This window comes from Artibeus jamaicensis, unplaced genomic scaffold (assembly GCF_021234435.1).
Source record: "Artibeus jamaicensis isolate MK-2021 breed Jamaican fruit bat unplaced genomic scaffold, CSHL_Jam_final contig_519, whole genome shotgun sequence".
In the NCBI taxonomy this organism is placed as follows: Eukaryota; Metazoa; Chordata; class Mammalia; order Chiroptera; family Phyllostomidae; genus Artibeus; species Artibeus jamaicensis.
The window spans coordinates 15,494,290-15,517,915 of record NW_026521871.1 but is presented as its reverse complement, the minus strand read 5'-3'; the positions used below and the strand labels follow the sequence as shown (position 1 = coordinate 15,517,915).

The 23,626-nt window shown below is 38.7% G+C and overlaps 1 protein-coding gene across 1 annotated transcript in view; it reads right to left on the bottom strand.

Moving 5' to 3' along the window:
• GRM7 (glutamate metabotropic receptor 7) overlaps window positions 1-23,626 on the bottom strand; it is a 910,314-nt gene that overhangs the window by 167,188 nt on the left and 719,500 nt on the right. Inside the window, exon 8 of the mRNA XM_037134730.2 lies at window positions 5,760-6,695. Within this exon, the coding sequence (XP_036990625.2) occupies window positions 5,760-6,695 (936 nt within the window). The remainder of the gene's footprint in view (window positions 1-5,759; window positions 6,696-23,626) is intronic.

Genomic DNA, 23,626 nt, shown 5'->3' with positions numbered 1-23,626 from the left:
AATTTGGGAATGAAACATTAGGGTCCACAATGTTTCAAAATTTGACCACAGAATGACCTTTTATTAAGTTTTACTAGCACACTCTCTCATATTTGCATAAGTCAAAGTCACATGAGTGTAATCTGTCTCCTCACTCTATGTGCCATGTGCTAAAACACCACCCTCTACTTGTGATATAATTTCTTGCTAGATTCTCAACATTGCCTTTGCTGCCTATTAACTTCAATCTGCTCGCCACATCTTCTGTGAAGCTTCAGTGGAGTTTCTCTCTGTGGCCATCCTCATTTGCTGTGTGATGACCACACTAGTCAAAGTCTGTTTGATTATCCCAGGTTGACTGCTAGCCTTGAGCTCCTGCCACACAAAGATAGTATCTTTAACTGTGTCACAGTCCTTCACAGACCACTAGGGACACTGAAGGTGTTACACATTGGTAGTTCAATTGCTGAAAAACTATTTAAAATTTTAATAAAATCAAATAGTGTAGAAGTATAAATTACTATATAACTCCTGAAGAAAACTAGGACTGCTTCTTTCTGTATGGCACTTGGCAATTTATAAAAACAGATTTGTAATCATAGCATAAAGAAGTACACCTCATATTCTTAACTATTCTTTACTATTAATTAAGAATATGAAGTACACCTCATATTCTTAACTATTCTTCAAGCAGATTAATCTTAATGAAAGCCTTTCATTGGTTTTCATGTAATGGTAACAAAGAGCTGGGTGGGAAGAGATATTATATGGTCATTTGTTGGAGGCTGGTGCTAAATCAGAAATGGCACATGGGTTTCAGATTCTTTCCAGTTCTGACTTATTGGGGTGGCTCCACAGCCTAAAGATTGTATTGATAAAGAACTCAAGACCACACCTGGGTTCAGGGGGAGCCAAGATTGATTAGTGATGTCTATTCTGGGCATGGATTGGGGAATGTTTACCTACCTGTCAAACATTTATGATCTCTGTACTAGTATTACTCTGGTTGTTGCTTTGTGTTCAGATGCTGGAAAGCTATGTACTACCTGCGGAAGGTTGAAAGGTCTTGGCCTATAGTCAGCCCTTCAAGAAATAAACCTGGGAAACACTCCTCTGTGCCTGATCCTCTGTTATGGCTGGTCCCAGGGACAATACCTTGGCTTGGCTTTTAAGAGTCTTGGCCCAAACCTTGGAGTTGACATTTCATTCAGACCTTCTTATTCTAAGCTTTGTCTTTGACTCTGGAAAGTATCTTTCTGATTTCCTGGCTCCTTGATCTCCAGACCTCTCATTTGCTTGGGAAGAGAATTAACTTATTCCCAAGGGCTCTGAAAGTAGAAATCAAGGGAAGATACACAGGATGTCTTCTGTGTGTTGGGGAAAAAATTGCTTAGGCAATTTTAAGAAGCATGCTTGGTTTCCACCACTTGTTTAAAAACTTTGGAGTTCTATTTCCCATTCTAGCCCCATGAACCAGTTGGAAAGGGCACACAGGAAATATGTTTTTAAAACAAATTCCTCTGGGAATTATTATAGACACAGTTTTGACAACCATTGAGTTAAGGGCCCTGAGCAACTTCAGTAGCCCTAATTCTGTTATTCAGTGAAATAATTCTTCCAGTTAAACCAAATAACCCTATTATTTAAGTGTTGAAATTCACCAGGGTTCTGTTCTGATATATGCAGAAGAGTGGCTTGTGGGAGCCACTGTAGAAGATACAGTTCTTCCTTAAAGCCACTACTCTTATCCCAGCAAATTTTTCTCTGAGCAGCAGATGCCTCAGTCTTTTCCTTTCCTGTCTTCTCACCACTCACCACCCTGTTATCCAAACGAACATGTGCACAGAGACAACCTCTGAGACCATGATCACATTTCTTGTATAATACAGTCCACACTGCCTTTGCAGAGCCAGGTTGTGCAGAGCTTGTCCATGTATGATAAATGATATATTGGCTTACCTAGAAAGTTCTCCAGACAATAACTGGCTAAAAACACTCTGAATAAACAGAGTATCTATAGGGTTTCTCAGATTTTGGCAGCATAGCCTATATTTGCTCTACCTGAAGTGTGCTTCTTATCCAGGTTGCATGCAAAACTCTCCATGTAGCTACATCCACAAGCCAACCCTTTGTTTTTCAAAGAAAATTAATCTAGTCTTCCAACAGACAGTGCCACTATATGACAGTGGGATGTTACCACAGATCACTAAACCAGCAAGCTCCTACTGTGCTACTGCTCTACCATTGGCAATATTTCCCTGAATCATTACAGTCACCTAAATATAAATTTTAAAACCAGGAATTGTTCTCTTATGGCTTAAGCTTTCCTCTTCCCTACCTGGCCATCTTGCAAGATCCTCACTCCAGAACTCACAGGGTTAGCAATGATAAAATGAGATACCATTTTCCTTAACAAGAACAAAGATAAACTTTGTGGAGGATGATGTTTTACAAGAAATAGTGAACATTCCTCTCATACTTGATACTGTGCCAATAAACTCAACTGATGAGAGATTTCATAAAGATATCCACAATCAAAATAAATTTTCTGAATTCACTGCATAATTGTATTTTTTCCTATCACAATGCAATTTTTTCATTTGAAACACTTAAACTGTTAAACCTAAACAAAGATGGAAAGGTTATAATTCTGTAAGTTGCTAGCTTGCTCGAGTGCCTTTTGCTGTGACCTCTTTGTTGCATTTGTCAACTTGTCACTTTCCAAAACTTAAACTCCATGGTTTACATACATTAAATCGTTTTAATTGCTCACTCATGCTTCTCTAGTCATATGCCTATTATTAAGATATGTGCATTTTCATATAACAATTCACCGTTCCCATTTGGTAATTCACTACTTTGTGCCAATCAACCATGTAAAACATTGTGGCCCACTGAGGGTATTCAAAGATGAATATGCATCTTCTAAACTCTGGGATTAAAAACCACACTGCTTCAAGAGAGATTAATTTTCCCTGTAGTCAAGTACTTCCAGCATGTCTTCTAGAACAACTAGAATCAGTGAATTCAACCCCTAAAACTTTGTATCATCTTCAGAAATGACAAATGAAAGGGTAGAGGCATATAAGCAGGAACCCCTCAAAATAGAATTATTTTCTGGAGGGTCAACCTCTTGTAGGCTTTCCCCCATTAGATGAGTGTTCTAGAAACCCATCTGTATCAGTGGACCAGCTGGCATTGTTGTGAGAGTCCACGTTCGGCTTCAGTGAATTTTTTGGACTCTTTCAATGCATTTGCACATTTCATAATGGGTGATTTATGAGCACACCTGCCTATACCATGCTGAGTGTTCAGCAGTTTTTGACCAATAATGGCATGACTCCCATGCCCCACTTGATCTCACTCAGAGAGATCTTCTTTTTGTTGTTTTTTTTGCATGATAATTTCCTCAAAGGGAAATGCTTTGCTGAAGTGGAAGAGGTGAAACAAAAAATGGCAGAAGCACTAAAAGGCATCAAAATCCCAGCAATGAGTTCAAAAACTGTTTTGAACTCATAGCTCAGTGGATTGGCTGGCATAACTCAGTGGATTGAGTGTGGGCCTGTGAACCAAAGGGTCACACGCCTGGGTGGCAAGCCAGGTCACTAGTTGGGGGCACCCAAGAGGCAACTACACAGTGATCTTTCCCTGCTTCTATTTCTCCCTCCCTTCCCCTCTCTCTAAAATAAATAAATAAGACTTTCTAAAAAAAACTATTTTGAGCAGTGGAAAAAAGTCTCAATAGGTTTATCACATGAAATGGAGAGTACTTTGAAGATAACTGCAGTTTAAACATGTAAAAATAAATACACAATTTTTATAAAGAAATTCCATTTTGGGGGCCCTCTCATATTGTCAAATATGCACTATAAAATATCTCATCTATAAAACTAAAACTATACAACTCAAGTCACTCCTCCATTTTATATTCTTTAAGAATACATTTATAAGAAAGGCCTTAATGTTTTTTAATCTGTTGCATGGGGAGTTGTGTTCATTTCAATAGAAAATGATCGTTATCTCCATAGGTTTTAAAAATGTACACTAAGCCCCATAAAAAGTCCAGTGCTTACAGATTACCAGCATACATCTAGAGAAAATTTTCTCCTCTCTCTATTGCATTTGACCACCCTGACTCATGTTTTACTATCTCCTTGGCTTAGAGATAGATAGAAGCAATAAAGTAAAATTCAAGTTGGTTTCACAGACAGTAAATATGCATTATGAATTTGAAACACATGGTTAGAAACATACTATGCTCACTGAGCATATATTTTAGAAGAACTTCCTTCAAGACTATGACTAAAACCATAATCTGGAAACCATTTACTGCCTTTGGATTTAGAATTCTGTGTAGTTTCATAAGATATTCACTTAAAAATATAGTCTAAACTTACAGATTTTGAATCAAACAATAAAGGTAAAAGAAACTTTTAGTTAGAAAACCAGAAAAATGCCATTGATTATTTAAATGATTAAAAAGAGAACAGAAATAACAATAAGAAATCAGATTCAAGCTAAGAGATTAGTAAATCTGTGGACAATCCTACTTCAATCCTTGCTTTTCCCATTCAGGGAACTAAGTCCCTCAGTGTTTCAGAGACTTCTCTAGAGTAACATGGAATCAGACTAGACCCCCGAGATCCTAATTTGTAATCAAACTATATCTATTCTTCCTCCCATAGAGTGCTCCAGTTTAGATTCCAGGTCTCAGTTCTGGCTTCAGCTACATCGACATGTCACAGCTGCCTTTGTGGAGTGAAGGACACCAGATCTTGTTAAGATCAATGTGCTAAAATCAATATATTAAGATTGCTAAATTTGCATATACACAAATCTGCAGCCAGATGGAGTTAAATGAGGATGAATCACATCTGAAATCTTCTCTTAGTGCTGCCACATTTGCATGCATGCCAAACCTACAGCTCGACCATATTAATTGCACTAAGAATCAACCTACTAGAGCTGCCTAGTTTAAAAATTCATAAAAACTTATATGTAGGGATCATGTGCAGTAACCATATTTAAGACCAACATATTAGGACCCACTAACTTTGAAAACTTTGAATTTCACAGCTTGATAACACTTGCTCTACTGTGTGTGTGTGTGTGTGTGTGTGTGTGTGTGTGTGTGTGTGTGTGTACTGTTCTCCTTATGCTGGAAAGCTGAGTCTCTGGTATTATTCTGAATTACTTGATGTGATTAATGTACCTACCAATGCATTTCTCAGAATGTACCTCCATAGTTAAGAGGCACATAACTATATTTATAAATACACACATTCAGGTAATTGGGAGCCTCTAATATTTTGTATAGCTCTCATACTAGATCCAGTCCATAGTGGAAACCTAAACAGACAGTAAGAAGAGAGAAGAGAACTAGAACTGGTCATTCACACACTGGAGGAAAAGGGGACTGTGGCCTTCTTATTCTGTACCAAAAAAAATATATGAGTAGAGAGAGTGGAGAATTAATTAATAGGAAGGTTTAATGTAGATAGATTAGATAATTTCATTCTGTATAATCTCTTGCTACATGAATAATTTTATAGTAACTCAAAAAGGCTACCTCTTGTTGGTTCCAGCAGGATAAATGTGGCAAAGTTCACTGTAGATTTAGACTTTTGTATAATAGCATGAATGTCTATTTTGGATTTCTCTATTTTGGGGAATACCATATAGCATATATAAAACCACTCACTCTATACAATTACTTTGATTCAACATTTACAAAAATGAACACATTTGAAATGCATGGTGTGGTGAGCATTTTCACTTACCTTTTCCGCTGACTGAGCAGTGCCAAAAAAAATTGGAATGAAGGCAAGCCATACTATACATGTTGTGTACATAGTGAATCCAATGGGCTTGGCTTCATTAAAATTCTCTGGGACACCCCGAGTCTTGATGGCATACACAGTACATGTGACCATGAGAAGAATGCTATATCCCAAGGAGCAAATGATTTGGAGGTCTGTAATGTCACATTTGAGAACTCCCCTGGCCTGGTCAGGGTTCATTGTCTTATGTTCATCATAGTCTACGATGATGTTGGGTGGATCAACACCAAACCAAATGAAAACACCTAGAAGCTGCACTGATATTAAACTTGAAGTGATTGCCAGCTGTGATGTTGGGCTTATGAGTCTGGGAGCTGTCACTGATTTCTTGCCCTGCTCAAATATGCGATAAATCCGATTGGTTTTTGTCAAGAGGGCTGCGTAACTGATGCACATCCCCAAGCCCAAGAAAACTCTCCGGAAAGAACACACTGCCACATCGGGCTTGGCTATCATCAGGAAAGTGATGATGTAGCAAAGAAAGATGCCCGTCAGCAGAACATAGCTGAGCTCTCGCCCAGATGCCCGGACTATGGGCGTGTCATTGTAGCGGATGAAAGTAGCCATGACGAAGATGGTGGCGATGATCCCCAGCATTGCTAAGAAGACAGGGATGATGGCCCAGGGAGAATGCCACTCCAGTTTGATGATGGGGATATCCTGACAGCCAGTCCGGTTTTCATTGGGCCGCTGGTCATAAGGGCAATGCTGGCATGTCATCTCATCAAACTGGTACTGGTAGCCATCGCAAGGTTCACAGGTCCAGCAGCAAGGAGTTCCCTTTTGTGTCTTCTTTCTCTGTCCTGGTTTGCATGGCAGGGTACATACTGAGTGGGGTATTTCCCGGACTCCTTTACCCCATTGCATGTCCTCGATCTGTAGTGTAAGAAATACAAAGGTGCAACAGGCACATTATTGAATAGAAAAGACTAATAGCAATAAATAGTAATAATACAAGTATTTGACACTTGGTAAGAGCATGTAACTTAGCCCAGCTAGTAGGAACTACAACCAAGATCTGACTCCCTACCATTTCATTGCAACATCTTTACTATTCTCTGTTAATAGACTATGTCCCAAACATTCTTAATTCTAAGAATTTCCTGTGGAAACTCTTAAAAATACAAATTTGTTGTCCCTACCCTACACCTTCCAAATAACAATATCCTGAAAAAAAGTCTTTGGACCTTTATTTTTAATAAGCACCCAGAAGATTCTTATGATTAGATAAACTGAGAAATATTGAATTGCTCTCTACTGCCTTCTCCAGGATGAGTACAAATCAAGTTTTAAAAAACCCCCACAAAACTCTTAAGTATTGGGTTGGCCAAAAAAAATTTAGTTTTTTTTTCTGTATGATGGGTCTACTAGTGCTGAGTTAGTTGCCTTCAACTTCATTCTAAACAACTTTGTTAGGCTGTGTTGACAGCTGCCATATCCACATGCATTTAAAAACAGACATCAAAATTGGTGAATTTTTGTGCAGCCATTTTAATATTGAAGATGGAAGAAGATAAGTGACATTTTTGGTGCATTATTATGCTTTATTATTTCAAGAAAGGTAAAAAACACAATTGGTATGCAAAAAAAAAAAGAATTAGTGCAGTGTTTGGAGAGGGTGCCTTGACTGATAGAATGTATCAAAGTGGTTTGCAAAGTTTCTTGGCATTATTGACATTTTAGTCAATTTATTCTTTGCTCTGGGGCTGTCTTATGCACTGGGAGATGTTTAGTAGATCCTCTGGCCTCTACCCACTAGAAGCCGATAGTAGTAGACAGCTGACATACTCAAAATATCCAAATTAATGAAGTTATTGGTGAAAATGAAAAATGTGACTTTTATTTTCAGAAACCTGAGGCTTTTTGTCCAGCCCCAAAATATTAAAAAAAAAGTACATTCATCTCTCTTATTAGGTACTTAAAAAAGGGTTTAAAAATTATTTTGGAGGATTTTCAGTGCTGACCACCATTCCTAAATACTGTAGGTATTACTGCCATTTCCACTGAGAAATTTTGAAGCAAAGTGAAACTTTCCTATTATTAATCACACAGTAATGAAAATGCTCCATTTTGAAGGCTTTAAATCTAGCAAAGTATATCCTAAGAGATCAGAAGGATTTGCTAAAAAAATAATATGGCCTGGAAACCTTTCAAGACTGGACATGTACCTATTTGGAGGTGAAAACTGATCTAAAACACTATAATTTAGAGGAAGACGGACATGTATTTGTTTAACTACAATACTGATTTTGTGAAAGAAAATTGATAATCAAAAGTGTTCTGAGAAAAAACAGACTAGTATTGGGCTGAAATCTCAGTGTTGTGGATACTGCTTGCTTTTCCCAGCACAGCAGCTACTCTTCCACTTTCCTGAAATCAGTTCCTCAGATCTCTTTTCTGTGTATTTTCTGTTAAATGAAAGTTACACTGAAGCTCTGGGGCCTGCACACATGACACAAGCTTGGTCACGTGTCAGTTAGTGTACTGCAGTGTTTCTCAAGCCTGAGTGCACAGCAGAGTCAAGTGGAGGACTTGTTACAACTAGTAACAGCATGTGCTGACCCTAATTTTCAGATTCATTGGGTATAGGATGAAATCTGAGAATATATATTTCTAAAAAAATCTAGATGGCATTGCTGGGGATTCTCTGGGGAGTACACTTCATCAACCACTGACACATCCTCTTCTTAGCCACAAAGACTTGGTTAGGGATGAGATTATGTTGAAATGGCACATAATTTAATTTCATGTTTTTTACTGAGATTACACAGATAAAATAATCTGTTTCTGTTGGACTTGCAGTTTCTAGAATGTAATGATCCTGGTGCTTATTTATAGCTACAAGAAGAGAGAAGTTTGTCAGAAAAGAAAGGGAACACAAAGGAAAATAATGTGGAGAGTTGAAGACAAAGATCACTCTTGAGCCTGTTTGAGCTACTGGATATAGCTATTCCTGAAGCAGGAATTCCCAAGGTTGTGCCATTATGTAAGCCAGTAAATTCTGCTATGCTGAAACACTCAAATTGCATTTCTATCACTTATAACCAAGAGTCCTGAAATATATGTACTAAGTAAAAAGTTCCAGGATCTACGAGTTGCACAAGGTATACTTAGCAAATTAACTAAAGAAGAAATCAAATTCCATAAAGAAATTTGGTTGATATTCCCTGTGCCTAGTTATTTTAATTTTTAATGTAGTTGAATTTAGATACAAGTTAGAAAGATATATAAATTAGTTTAGAAAGATAGTAGAAAATCTGACTTTTCTAAAAATGATTTTTTTACATCTGAGTTCTCCTTTTTAATTAAATTTATTGGGGTGACATTGGTTAATAAGATCATATAAGTTTCAAGTGTACATTTTCTATGACACATGATCTGTATATTGCATTGTGTGCCCACTACCTAAAGCCAAATCATCTTCTGTCACCATATATTTGCTTTGTTAAAACAGGATATGCTAGTAGGGTGTGATACTTCCATCAAAATTTGAATGAGAACTGCATTCAAAATCTGAATGAAAATAGTTAACTCTGAAAAAAATGGCTCAAGAATTTAACTTCATAAAATATCATGACGTTCCAATGGTTGAATTTAAACTCTAACCAGAAACCTGAGAATCTTCAGATGACTTGCGTGAATTTATTTGCCTGATTACAAAACTCAAGTCAGCACTAATACATTTAACTAAGTATAAATAAAATAAATCTACCTAAATGTAAAACATCATCACTTTTTTTTCTTGATGTCATCATTTTGGTGGCAGTAAGTCACTGGCAGTCATCCCAAAGTTATAAAATTAAGAAAACAATTTGCAATAAAAAAGAAAAAGATATGTATTAATAAATTTCAAATTTTAAGAAGTTGGAATCTAAAAAAATTACTGTTATTAATAGATGTTTTCAAATGTCATATTAAAAGGTCCTTCTCATGGTTAGTAAGACACTTAAAAACTATAGGTAAATTTTATTAGCTAAACTTGAGGTTGCATATTCCAACATTAGTGGATACTAATATGCCATGATTAAATCTGACCTATGGAAATAGATGTAGGGCTCATATATATAAGAAACAAATTATCATTATATAGACTTCTGATTAAGACAGTGGCATAGGTAAACACAGCTTACCTCCTTGTACAAACATGTCCTAATTACAACTAATTATAGAACAACCATCACTCAGAACTGGCAGAAATCAAGTTGAATGGAAGGTCTAATAACTATGGAATTAAAGAAACCACATCCATCCAGTCAGGAGATGTGGAACAGGCTGGTCCCATATCCAGGTGTGGTGGATAAAAATTTGGGAGGGATATCTTGGTAGCAAGGAGTCCCAGTCCCACACCAGAACCCCCAGCCCAGGGTACTAGTGCCAGGAAGATAAGTCCCTATAATTTCTGGCTGCAAAAATAAGAAGGGATTGAGTTGTGGGAGAAATCTCTGGAGTCCTAAGCAGTTCCTCTTAAAGAACCAACATACAAACTTACTCAGACTCACTCCCTCTGAGCATCAGCACTGGGGTGGTAGCTTGAAAGGCACTGGTGGTATACAAGGAGGAACTGAAGTGGCTGGGATCAAGGTGAGAACTGAGGAACAGCTTTCTCCCAGACAGAAAGGCAAGCAGAGCCACAGACCTGGCAGATGGGTACCATATCTGAGACTCCATCAATCTGGCTAACACTGTTTGTTCCTCCCTGGAGATTCCCTGAGGCTCTGTCCCACACAACAAACAGCTGTTAACAGTAGCTTTTCCAAACAAATGGCTGGTCTTGGCTCATGCTTCACAACTTCCAAAATACCCCATAGTCCTTCCCCATGTGCCTCTTGCTAAGTGGCTCCAGGCACAGCACTGGCAGCAGTCAGTCAAGGTTCACAGCTTGGCTTCACCTGGGAATCTCTAAGCCAGCACAAGTAATAGTCATCTCAGATTGCTCTATAGCTCAGATAGGGCGGTCCTGGGAAAAATACAGGTGGGGAATACCTTGGCTTGCACCACATGGGAAAACCCAGATTCTGCACACCCAGTAGACAGCTAAAGACCATGTTGGAGCGTAGCCACCCTGCTTCTGCATAGCTGATCCTCCATGGAAAGCAGAGGTTAGTGGCTAATGATCATAGCTAATCTTTGCAACTGACTGGCCTGGGTAAATCCCTCCCAGGGGGTGGGAAGGATTTGGCATTGACTTGCCAAAAGCAGGCAAAGTTAAACTACAAGAGAAGGTATACTCAGCTTGTATGGATGATGCACCTGAAGTGCCCAGCTTAGGTGGTAGAGGAGGCTGTGCCACTGGATCCTACAGGACACCTACTACATAGATCATGATACCAAGACAGAGAATCATGGCAACTCTACATAATACACGGAAAAAAACACAGGGAGGCTGCCAAAATGAAGAGACAAAGAAATATGGCTCAAATGAAAGAACAGATCAAAACTCCAGAAAAAGAACTAAAAAAATGAGATAAGCAATCTATCAGATTGCTTTTGAGCATTTTGAGTATCTATCAGATGTAGAGTTCAAAACACTGGTTATAAGGATGATCAAGTAACTTAGTGAGGATCTCAACAACATGAAAAGATCCAGTCAGAAATGAAGATTAACTAATGGAAAAAAAGAATAATTTATCGGGAAACAACAGTAGAGTGAATAAAACTGAAGATCAAATAAAATATTGGGAATGTAAGGAAGCAAAAACAACCAATCAGAACAACAAGAAGAAAAAAGATTACAAAAAAAACAAGGACATATACGCAACCTCCGGGACAACTTCATGCATTCCAACATTCACATCATAGGGGTGCCAGAAGCAGAAGAGAAGGAACAAGAAATTGGAAATCTACCTGAAAAAATAATGAAAGAAAACTTTTCTAATTTGGTGAAGGAAATAGACATGCAAGTACAGGAAGCACAGAGAAACCCAAACAAGATGAACACAGAGGTCCACTCCAAAACCCATAATAATTAAAAGGTTGAAGATAAGGAGAGAATAGTAAAAGCAAAAAGAGAAAAGCAGTTAGTTATCTACATGGGAGTTACCATAAGACTGTGAGCTGGTTTCTGAAAAGAAACTTTGCAGGCTAGAAGGGACTGGTGGTACATATTCAAAGTAATGAAAAGCAGGGACCTACAGCCAAGATTGCTTTACCCCACAACAATATTTAGTTAACAAACTAAGCTAACAAACTAAGCAAACAAGAAGAACAGAGACAGAATCATGAATACAGAGAGCATTTTGAGTATTGTCGGATGGGAGGGGTTTGTAGGGGAATGGATGAAGAGATGACGGATTGAGAAGTACAAATAGGTAGTTATATAATAGCCATGGGGATGTAAAATACAGTATAGGAAATGGAGTCAGAGAATTTATACCCATGGACATGACCCATGGACATGAACTATGGTGCAGGAATTGCCTGAGGAGTTCGAGTGGGTACTGAGTGGAGTTGGGCAAAGAAGGAAAAATTGAGACAACTGTAATAGCATAACCAATAAAAATAAAGTAAAATAGCCTTTTTGATGCCTCTAAAAATTGTCATTATGTCATAATTTATAGTCAATTTCAAATGTTGCCACCTTAATATTTTTAGTTCCCCTTGGATAAAAATAAAATGACAATAATGCCGAACAGCTTTTTTTAATCTCAATTTATCCAAATATATACAAGTTTTGTAACTACAAATATTTTATTGACTGATTACCTAATTTGTTTTCAATTTTCACTTAAAGGAGATCTCAACTCAATTTAATTGTATATATTAGACTAGCAAAGTTGCCTCTTGCTTGGAATGAACAAAAGCCTAATATATTTGCTTTGCCAACAAGAATCATTATTTTTTAAAATATTTTATTTATTTATCTTTAGAGGGGAAGGGAAGGAGAGAGGGAGAGAAACATCAATGTATGGTTGCCTTTCGTGCGTCCCCTGCTGGGAACTGGCCTGCAGGGAACTGGTCTGCAACCCAGGCATGTGCCCTGACTGGGAATCGAACCGTGATTGTCTGGTTCGCAGACCCGCGCTCAATCCACTGAGCTACACCAGCCAGGGCTGACAAGAATCATTATTGATAATACAGGATGAGGCAAAAGGAGGTTTACAGTTGTGAGTATGCAAAATACAGTTTATTCCTGTATTGCTTATTAATTATTATATTATTTTCCATGCAAACAACTGTAAACCCTACTTTTCCCCCACCATGTATAATCTATATTCTGTGAAGACACCAAGTAATCTTTAAAAGCACTGGTAGGTGAGAATTTTGTTAAAGAAATGAGTATGATATGTGTATATCTATACTCATCCACACAGATTCAGTGCCTTGTTTCAAAACAAGAAAGTCACCTGCAAATACCCATAGACAGCCGTTTAAGGGAGAATAATGATTTAGGGCTATGAAAAATCAACCATGCTGTCAGGAGGCTAGTAGGAATGCAAATTTCAAGTTTTTTTCTGAACTCTGCAGACAAACTGTTTTGGTTAGCTGGGAAGCCTAACATAAGGTACAGAAAGAAAAGAAAAAAAATAGGATGTTTAAGATAACTTTCTTAAGAAGATATAGGTCTAAATTTCCTGACAAGAATGCATTTTTCTCTTGGACACCCGTATTTTATGGTTTTGGATACTGTATTTACTTAGTAGCTGGCTTATGGGGAATGACTATTGAGATTTCAGCTCTTGGCAAGAGAATGAAACTTTATAGCTAATCTATGACACATAGATTATATGGGTAGGTGGACTAATGTTTTAGGAAAGATAACATCATGCAATTCTGGCTAATGAAAGCAAAAGTGAGCCTGTTGTGAAGTCCTAGAAAAATATTCTTTATTCTTAAAAAAAGAGACAGGAGAAAGGGGTGTGCGATTGTCAGCCTTTGAACACTGATGGGTGCAAATGTGATGTGTAGAAATGTAGCAGCCATTTCCAGGAAGAAGCAAAGGAACAAAGCCAATATGCTGAGAGTTGCAAACACAAAACAAAACACAGATAATGTGTGTCATTGATGTTACAATTGTGTCACTAGCTTAATCAACACTAGCACCCCTCTAATGCTGAATTTCCAATATGAAATGATAAACTTTCTGTAATGAATAATCAATTCTTCATGTGGTCTACTATTTGCAGTCAACCATTTCATATATTCTTTCTTGCTTGTGCATCTGGTATGTGCAGACCTTCTGAATTAATTAGCCAGTAATGTAGGTTCTCGCATAAATAACAAGGAAAGGGAACCTGTGAATCACACGTGATCAGAAACACTGGGTCTCTGTCTCCTGAAAATGCTCAGATAAGAGGGTGGTAAAATCCTGGACTCAGAAAATCAGCTGTGACTCCATTGCTTCTGGCCGAGACAGAGATAATGAAAAAGGACCTGTCAGCTCAAGTTTTGCACCACATGTGCTTGGCAAAGAAAAAATGGGGTCTGGCCCTAGTAGAGAGTGATTTACTCCAGACCTTATAATCGCTGGAATTTTAAGATAAAACCAAATTAGCTGCTGTCTGACTGCCAAGTGCAGGATTCAAACAGTGACAGAAATTTTATAAACAGTGTTTGGTGCATCCATTTTTATCTAGAAGAGATTTGTTCCTCTCTCCACACAGACACATTCTATCTGGAAGAAAATTTTGTCACTACAGGTATATTTTCTTTGCTGAAATTGAATTTGCATATTTCCAAAGCTTGCTCTGTAGACCAAGCTGGCTGCTGCTTCTGCAGGATAATTCTCTGCAATATTAGTTTTGCTTATTAAAACCTTAATAGAATGAGTTACTTTAAAAGGAGCTTTCTCGTTAAAATGTCAATTGTTCAATAAAAATACATTTTTCCTGCCTAATTTATAGGAAAAAAGTTCAGGAAAAATGCAGAGAAATGTTGAATTTTTAATACTCAAAAACATCCAGGTTTGGGCTCTGGAGGAGAGTGGATAAGGTGGAATGACGAGCTTCACAAAGAATTTTGTAGCACCTCATGAGTTTTTTTAAGGACTCAGCCCTTATTTTTATACCTTAGGTTGCATTACTAGTCTATGAAACACAATTTCAGTATGGATATAATAAAAACATGCATTAATTCACATTCTATTTATTCAAAATTTGTATTATAGAAATTGTCCTTTTTATATACTCTAGGAAGAAAGTGCCAAACACAGTATTATTACGATTGGCTTTTGACTGTGGTGTACCATGGTCATTCATGGAAGAATTCTAAGCTTCATCTTGCTCTGAAGCCTCTGGAGGTCCAAGGTAGGATCATTTTGTAGTTACTAAGACTTTGTTTTGAGGTGAGCCTGGGGTTCCCAAACTTGCCTACACTTTTGAATCACTTGGGAGTCTTAAAAATCCCACAGAGTCAGTGTGTTTTAAAGCTCCTTAGGTAATATGCAGACAAGCTTGGGAACCACTGAACTAAGTTATCTGACAGACTGGAATTCAGAAGAGAACCTTTGTGTTGTTTAGAGAACCTGTTGATTACAGATTTACTTCTCCTGGCTTCTGTTCTTGACCTTGTGACGCTCTATCTCATTAAAAGTCTGAATGGGTCACACAAATGCTCCCTTATATTCTATTATGAGTTAATGGGAAAGTATGAAGCTGCAGTGGAATAACAAATTTGGACAGAAAGGAAGGTTTCCTGATTTAAGTTTCATAAGGTCATTGACCAAAATAAGTTCAAATGCTTACAGAGGCTCAGCACATCCACAAATAAAGTGGGTGAGAAAAAGAAACATTTCTTTCCCCCAAACAACAGGGTCTAAAGGAACACGGTATCATCATACGTGCATATAAATGTGTTAAATTATTTATCAAGAACAGATTTTATGAGAGTTCTGCCTAAATGATCTGCATTTACGTTTTTAATGCCTGCATTTCTCTGAAGTAAAAGGGGCAGGGGGGGTAAGTTTTAAATATATATGGTTAGGACTTCTGCCAAGATGGAGGCATAGGTGGGGACGCCGTGCTTTCTCTCACAACCAAGTTTAGAGATAACTAAATATTAGCGACAGAAAACACAGCCAGAACACAGAAAATTGAACTTTTCGGAAGTCTGATAACAACAAATTCTTCAGCCTGACCGGTAAGAGGGGCGAAACCAGCAGCTGTCGGAGCGGGGTAGCACAGGAAAACTCGGTCAGACGAACTCAGGTGGTCAGACGAACTCAGGTGCACGGAACCCAGGCACAGGGTTGGACCTAGTAAGCGACTCAGCGAGCGACCAAAGGGAAACAGCGAGGGAGCAGGGCTGCAGGTTGACTATGGTCGCGCGTGCATTCGTGCCCAGATAGACAAGTGAGGGAGTGGGCGGTGGGACTATGGGACTGAGCAGGCCAGAGGGTGCTGCCATTTCCCTGCTCTGACCCCGCCTCCACATACAGCATCATAACCCAGCGACCTGAGTGGCCCCACCCTGGTGAACCACCAGAAGCTCTGCTCCTCACCCAGCAGTGAGAAACAGCAGAAGGGGTCGCCATTTCCCCACTCTGACCACGCCCCCACATACAGCATCACAAACCTGCAACCTGGGAGTCCAAGGCTTCACTCCTCATACTTAAAGGGCGCGAACAGCCAAAAATGGCTTAAAAAGATCTCAAAGCCCCAGAGTCTATAAACCTAAGCGATAAAGAAATAGCAAAACTCTCAGACGCACAGTTTAAAACACTGGTCATCAGGATCCTCACAGAACTGGTTGATTATAGCCACAAATTAGAGAAACATATGAAGGCAAAACTAATTGAAATGAATGGAATTGCACAGGAAACCAATAGCGATGAAAAGGAAACTGGGACTCAAATCAATGGAGTGGACCAGAAGAAAGCAAATAATGGCCAAACAGAAAAGAGTCAAGAAGCAAGAATTCAAAAAAATGAGAGTCTTAGGAACCTCCAGGACATCTTTAAACGCTCCAACATCCAAATTATAGGGGTACCAGAAGAGGGAAAGGCACAGCCACCAGTGGAAAACTTATTTGAACAAATAATAAAGGAGAATTTCCCCAATCTGGCAAAGGAAATAGACTTCCAGGAAATCCAGGAAGTTCAGAGAGTCCCAAAGAAGTTGGACCCAAGAAGAAACACACCAAGGCACATCATCATTACATTAGCCAAGATTAAAACAAAGGAAAGAATCCTAGAAGCAGCAAGAGATAAGAGGACAGTCACCTACAAAGGAGTTCCTATCAGACTGTCAGCTGATTTCTCAAAAGAGACCTTAGAGGCAAGAAGGGGCTGGAAAGAGGTATTCCAAGTCATGAAATCCAAAGACCTACAACCAAGATTGCTCTGTCCAGCAAAACTTTCATTTAGAATGGAAGGACAGATAAAGTGCTTCTCAGATAAGATCAAATTCAAGGAGTTCATCATCACCAAGCCCTTATTATATGAAATGTTAAAGGCACTTATCTAAGAAAAAGAAATTAAAATAACATGAACAGTGAAAAGACAGCAAACTCACAGTTATTAACAACCACGCCTAAAACAAAAGCAAACTAAAAGGACAGCTAGATCAGGGGTGGAAACATAGAAATGAAGATCTCAAGGAGGGTTAGCAGCAGGGGAGTGGGAGGAGGAGAAGGTACAGAAAATAAGTAGCATAGACAGTAGATAGAAAATTGATGGGGGGACAAGAATAGTATGGGAAATATAGAATCTAATGAACTTGAGACACATGGTCATAAACTAAAGGGGGGTAATGGTGGGGATGGGGGTAGGGTGGAGGGGAATGAAGGGGGGAATAGAACAACTGTAATGGCATAATCAACAAAAAAAAAAAGAGAGAAAAAAAATATATGGTTAGAACTCCCAGACTAATTGAACAGTTCACCCCTAAAGTAAATATAGGTTTCTCTTTCTTGATGAAACCTTCCTTATACCTCTAACTAAAATGGGTTGACTTGACTTTGTTCCAGAACTATCTTAATTTTTTTTTCAGAACAGACTTATTGGAACCTTCCAATTTTTTTTTACAATATTGATGCCTTTTAAAAAGTATCATGTAGTACTTTTCACTGTCAATAGTCAAACAATGCACATCTGCTACTGCCCCTAGAGAAACTATCCCCCTAGAATTTGTATGCTAATTACAAATGATCTCTTATTTATCTTTCTTTGAGGACACAGTTTCCCAAAATATGTTTACCAATCAAGGATTAGATATTTAATCTTGTTCAAATTATTAAATACATTTGAAAGTCATTTTTTAAACCTTGGGTTTAGGAATAATTTGTAATGTAAACTACATGTCGATAGTTCAAAGATACCTCAGTTTATACTTGCTCGAAACTGAACTCATGACCTGCACCAGGGACTGGGAAATTATGGCCCATGGGCCAAATCCTGACCACCACTTGTTTCTGTAAGTAACATTTTATTGGAACATCGCCACACTGATCCTGTCCATGGTTGATTTCAGGCTGCCATGGCTATGTGCTATCAGGCCTTTTATACAAAATATGGGCTGACTCAGAGCCAAAGAAAACTGAAGGACAAAGCTCTAGTGCAAGACAGCCTAATATCCATAAAGTAGAGAGGTTTTGTCGTTTTTGACATCTTCTTTTCTCTTGCCCCACCCTGTATCTAAATTACCAGTAACTTGTATAGATTTTCTCTCTTGCAAATCACTTCATCCAATTTACTAGGTGCTGAGCCTGTTTCAGTTGCTAAGAACAAAAGAGAGAGACAGGAGTGCCTCTTTTCTCATTGTTCTTCCTGTAAACAGATTAGCCCCAATCAGCCCTAAATAATAACAGCATCAGCTGTTTTCTACAGGACTAGAAACAGGAGGTCTCAGGTCATAGCCAATGGGAAAGGGAATAATCCTCCTACTCCCTGGAAGGGAGTCACAAGACTACCAGTCTCTGCTAGACTACAGAGACTGCACAGAAAGAAAAATCTTGCCCTAAAAATGATCTTTTGATATCAAGAAGCCACAATCTTCTGCAAACTACATGTTACCTGCCCCCAAACTTGTACATGCAATTCATGAAGTTGTTAAAGTGCCTGAGCCTGTGCACTATGACCTTTTTACCAGATGATGTAATCCCAAAGAACATGCATAACTTTATGACTTTTAACCCTTTAAATCTCACCCCAACGCCTGATCCAGAAAGCAGATTTGAGTTTTGTCCGTTCTTCTTACTGGTCAACCTTGCAATAAAAGCTTTATCTTCTCTCAAAAGCCAGTGCCAGAGCATTAACTCCTGTGTGCAACAGGCAATGAACCCTTGCTGGGTAGCTCTACCACACTTCCTCTGCATCAACCTTCTATTGAGTTTTCTCACCCCTTTTCCTTCTGGGCCCTTCGTATTTGAATTTGTTACCCTACAGCCAGAAGTACCCGTTAGCATGCAGATGTGATCAAATCACCTTTTTGCTTAATCTCTTCATGACTCTCCTTGCTCTTGAACCTCTTAGATGACCCTTTGTAGTCTAGCAGGGACATTTTTCAATTGACTTTGCTCTCCCGGCTTTGAGTTTCATCAAGTTTCCTGCCTCATAGTGGGTTTGTGCTGCAGTATGCTGCCCACCAACTCCCCAGTACATCGAATCCTGGTCAGGAAGTCCCTACCCCTGCTGGATAGGGTGCTCCTTTTATTTTATTATTTTAAAAAATATTTTATTTATTTATTTTTAGAGAGAGGGGAAGTGAAGGAGAAAGAGTAGAAGAGAAACATCAATGTGTGGTTGTCTTTCATGTGTCCCCTACTGGGGACCTGGCCTGCAACCCAGGCATGTGCCCTGACTGGGAATCAAACCCATGACCCTTTGCTTCACAGGCCTGTGCTCAATCCACTGAGCTACACCAGCTAGGGTGGGTCCTCCTTTTGTAAACTCTCAAAGAACCCTCTTCAAAGAGTTAACATAATTACAAATTATGAAAATATGTAACTTTATGGAAGTCTATCTCCCAATTCATGTAGGCTTTATTAGATCAGAGTTTCTGTCCACTTTATTCACTGTTGGAAACTGAAATCTGAGAGGGAGCTCAATAGCACTGTTGGATTGAATGCGTAAATGACAGAGGGTGAAGGGAACAAAAGGCTGACCACTTCTCTAGAAGCAATTTTTCTCTAGCCAAAATTTGAATTTATCTCTACTTAGACATGATGAAAGAATCTATATTTACTTATGTGTTATTGGTTTTCTAGTCATTTACTACACATCTATAGAGTGAAAATTTATAGTTAAAAATGCCCTTGACACTTTTATGAGGAAAGAAAGGGAATTAAATATGGAGCACTCAATTGCTAGGTAGAGGGTAAATGGACACAATTAACATACCAGGGAGAGGGAGCAAAACAAGTCACATGCAATGTGAAGCCAAGGACGGAACTTGATTTTAATAGGTCCCTCATCGTTACTTTCTTCATTGGTAAGCTTAGCTACTTAGCAATGTAGTGAGCTAGGAAGACAGAGATTGGGTTCAAAGACTGACTTCATCACCTTCAGAGAATAAGCCCAAAGTCAATCTGGAGTGTCAGTTTTCCAACTTTATTTGTTATGAAGACTAATTTAGATAACATGTGAAAGGCACTAATATAATGCCTGAGACATCATAGCTGCCTAATTAATTATTAATTTTATTAGAATATTTTATGGCTTCAATGATCAACTTAATCCATGCAAAAAGCTTTAAGATGGTCATTCCCAATCTTTCCTATGCTATTGAGCTTTGATTTGTGCAACTGAATATCACTAGCAATTAATGCCATAGAGGTATTTCAGACTCTATGCATCCATAACCAAACATACTATCTCCCTTCTCTTCCTTTCCATCTTGCCACATACCCTCCATCCTGTCCTGATATACCACAGAAGTAAATACTATGAGCATTGGACTCAGATGGACATGGGCTCAAACCTAGCAGAGTGACTATGACCAAGCCATTTAAGCTGTCTCGACCTTAGTTTTTTTCATGTCTGTATTAAACATATGCCCTGTCTGCTATGGCTCAGTGGGTTGAGCACCAGCCTATGAACCAGGGGACAAGAGTCACCAGTTAGCTTCCTGGCCAGGGCACATGCCTGTGCTGCAGGCTAGGTCCCTGGTTAGGGTCATGTGAGAAGCAACTGGAAGATGTAGCTTTCACACACTGATGTTTCTCTCCCTCTGTTTCTTCCCCCCTTCCTACCTCTGAAAGTAAATAAATAAAACCTTTAAAATTTTAAAAATAAAGATAGTAATGCTTACCTCCTTGATATACTGAGAAAATTAATGTCAGTGAGGTACATTCTTTGGCACACAGTAAAAACTTGATCAGTTGTGTCCATTGAAAGTAATATTACCAACAATACTGTCCTCTTTGACACCATTCTCTACCTCGCTCCTTTAAAAAAATAGCAGTTGCAAAGTTTGTCTCAGTCTTCTTCCATAAACCCATTTACTCTTGGGTTCCAGTGACATGGATCTATTACAGTTATTATTGTGTTTCCTTACTTGTTCTCTCTGATTTTACCTCTTCCCTTTTGTTCCTTATTCCTTTACTATGTTTTTCTTCATAGCAACTACTCTCTGAACTTACATGCCTGAGTGTGCACCTCTTTGTCTCCCTCAAGTTGAAAGCATATCTGTTCACCTCATGCCTGAGTGACTCACAATGGCCAAGAAGTATGAGTGGCTTGGGATGCCAGAGTGGTCCTCCTGCACCCTAGATTAAAACACACTGCCCACTGGAGACTGTTCAGTTAATTCATTTTAGCATTCACGTCACTCCAAAGTGGAAAACTGACCCTTTACTCCTGTCTCATCTACCTCCCCCCACCCTACATTCCCATTACTCTTTTAGCAAAGAGCACTATTTATGAGACTCTTAAATACCCTTAGATGCCTATTTACATAATTCAGTTTATACTCATTCTCCTGGCTGCCATGCTTGGTCCCTAATTCTTCAACAACAGGCTCAAATGCCCCAAATTTTCCCTGATGCCTTTAACCTAGAAATGCCCTCTGCCTTTGTTGAAATTTCTTAGCATTTTATCCCTACTGTTCTCCTATCTCTTCTAGTTATATGTTGAAAATTGTGGCCACTGTGTATTTTTAAAGCCCTCAGAACCTCAATAGTGGAATGGAACATAGGCAGATTGTACTAAAGTAAAATTTTTCAAGATTAGGACAAAAAGTGATAAAATCCTTAGGATAAAAATATGTTCTTCTAGTGCCCTTGAATGTTCCTAATTTTTTCTTTTTGTTTGAGCCTCCCATGTCTGACTTGCTTAAATATGACAAGCTATACAAGCAAGAATGATAAAAGTCCTCATATCACTGCTACTAAATCTTCTTTTCTAACCAGCTCAGCCATTCATCTGAGCTTTTTGCACTCCAGACAACTTGCAAATTGCTTTGTACCCACTCGCCTGGGGTGAGTCATGCTCTCTGCCAGGTAAATGGGGAAGAATGCTGATCAGTCAGTTTTCCACCTGAGACAAGAATTGCTTTTGATTTTCTTTTTTTTCCTCTCCTTTCTATTTTGCTAAGCCTCTGAGTATCTTCCCTCTTATGAACTAGAGAAGAGAAACAATTTTTATAGCAATTATTTAGGATAGTTATCCCACATTTCATTCTGATGAATACTAACCCTGAACTGTAATCTCTGGAACATAGAAAATATCTTATTCAATATTGCCATGTCATGGTGACCCACAGTGCACCCTGAGAAGTTTTACTACTAAGGGAAGACTAACCCTTGGTGTAAACCATGGCTTCTAATTCATTTGAGTACAGAACAAACATTCTTTCCCCTCCTGTAGCATCTATCTATCTATCATGTCCACATCCTGCAAAATGTGTATCTCTCCAGTAACACTGGAAAGCAGTGGCACTGGGTAACTAATTCTTTGACTGGGAATCTAGCATCATCTTCCAGAACTTTTTCCTAACCTGTGGGGTCATGGAAAGTCAGAGAACATGAACTCGATGGCAAACTCTCAGAATACTAGCTGGATCACCTTGGGCCCCTGTGAGGCTCAATTTCCTCACAGTAAAATGGAGTTACTACTGGAGAATCAAATAAGATTGTATATGTGGGTGGTTCAAAGACAGTAATATTTAATCAAAATAACTATATTTCTTTCCTCTATGTTTTATTATAAGAAGAATAAACTCTCATTTCTTGTGGTTTTATCTTTCTCTTGCTCACTGCCTCCACACCTTTATTCAGACAGCTCCCCCAACTATCATGACCTCTCTCTCTCACACAGGTTAGCAAGGCTGATGCAGAGATGTCCTCCTGGTGAATGGTAGGCAAGCCAAACTGAGATGCTCTCCCCTGTATTATGGGGAAAGGGATTGCAGATCCCTACCAACTGAGCCTAAGTCAATAGTATTGATTTTAAAGCATATGCTGACCAGTAATTACCTGGAAAACAGACATCTCTACATTAATCCAAGGAAACGACTCAAATAGTTGCAATTTTAGGCTCAGTTGCCAGCTCAGAGGATGTAATAGTGACGTATTTGAGTAAGAGTCCTTTGTTGTTCCAAACTACACTACATCTAAGTAGCCACTTCTGTCCCTTGCCCTAATGAGTACTGGAGAAGGCTGTTGAGATACAGGTGCACTGATGTCTATATCCACTTATATATAAATAAAATTAGACTGTTTAAGAAACCAAGTCTACTCTTCTACAAGCTTGTAAATCCAGAAAGTTAAGCAAACTATGGACTGAATATTTGTCCCCTCTAAATTCATGTGTTGAAAGCATAATTCCCACTGTGATAGTATTTAGAGGTAACTATGTCATGAAGATGGAGCCTTCATGAATGGGATGGTGTCCTTATAAAAGAGGCCCAGAGAGCTCCCTCACCGCATTCAGCCAT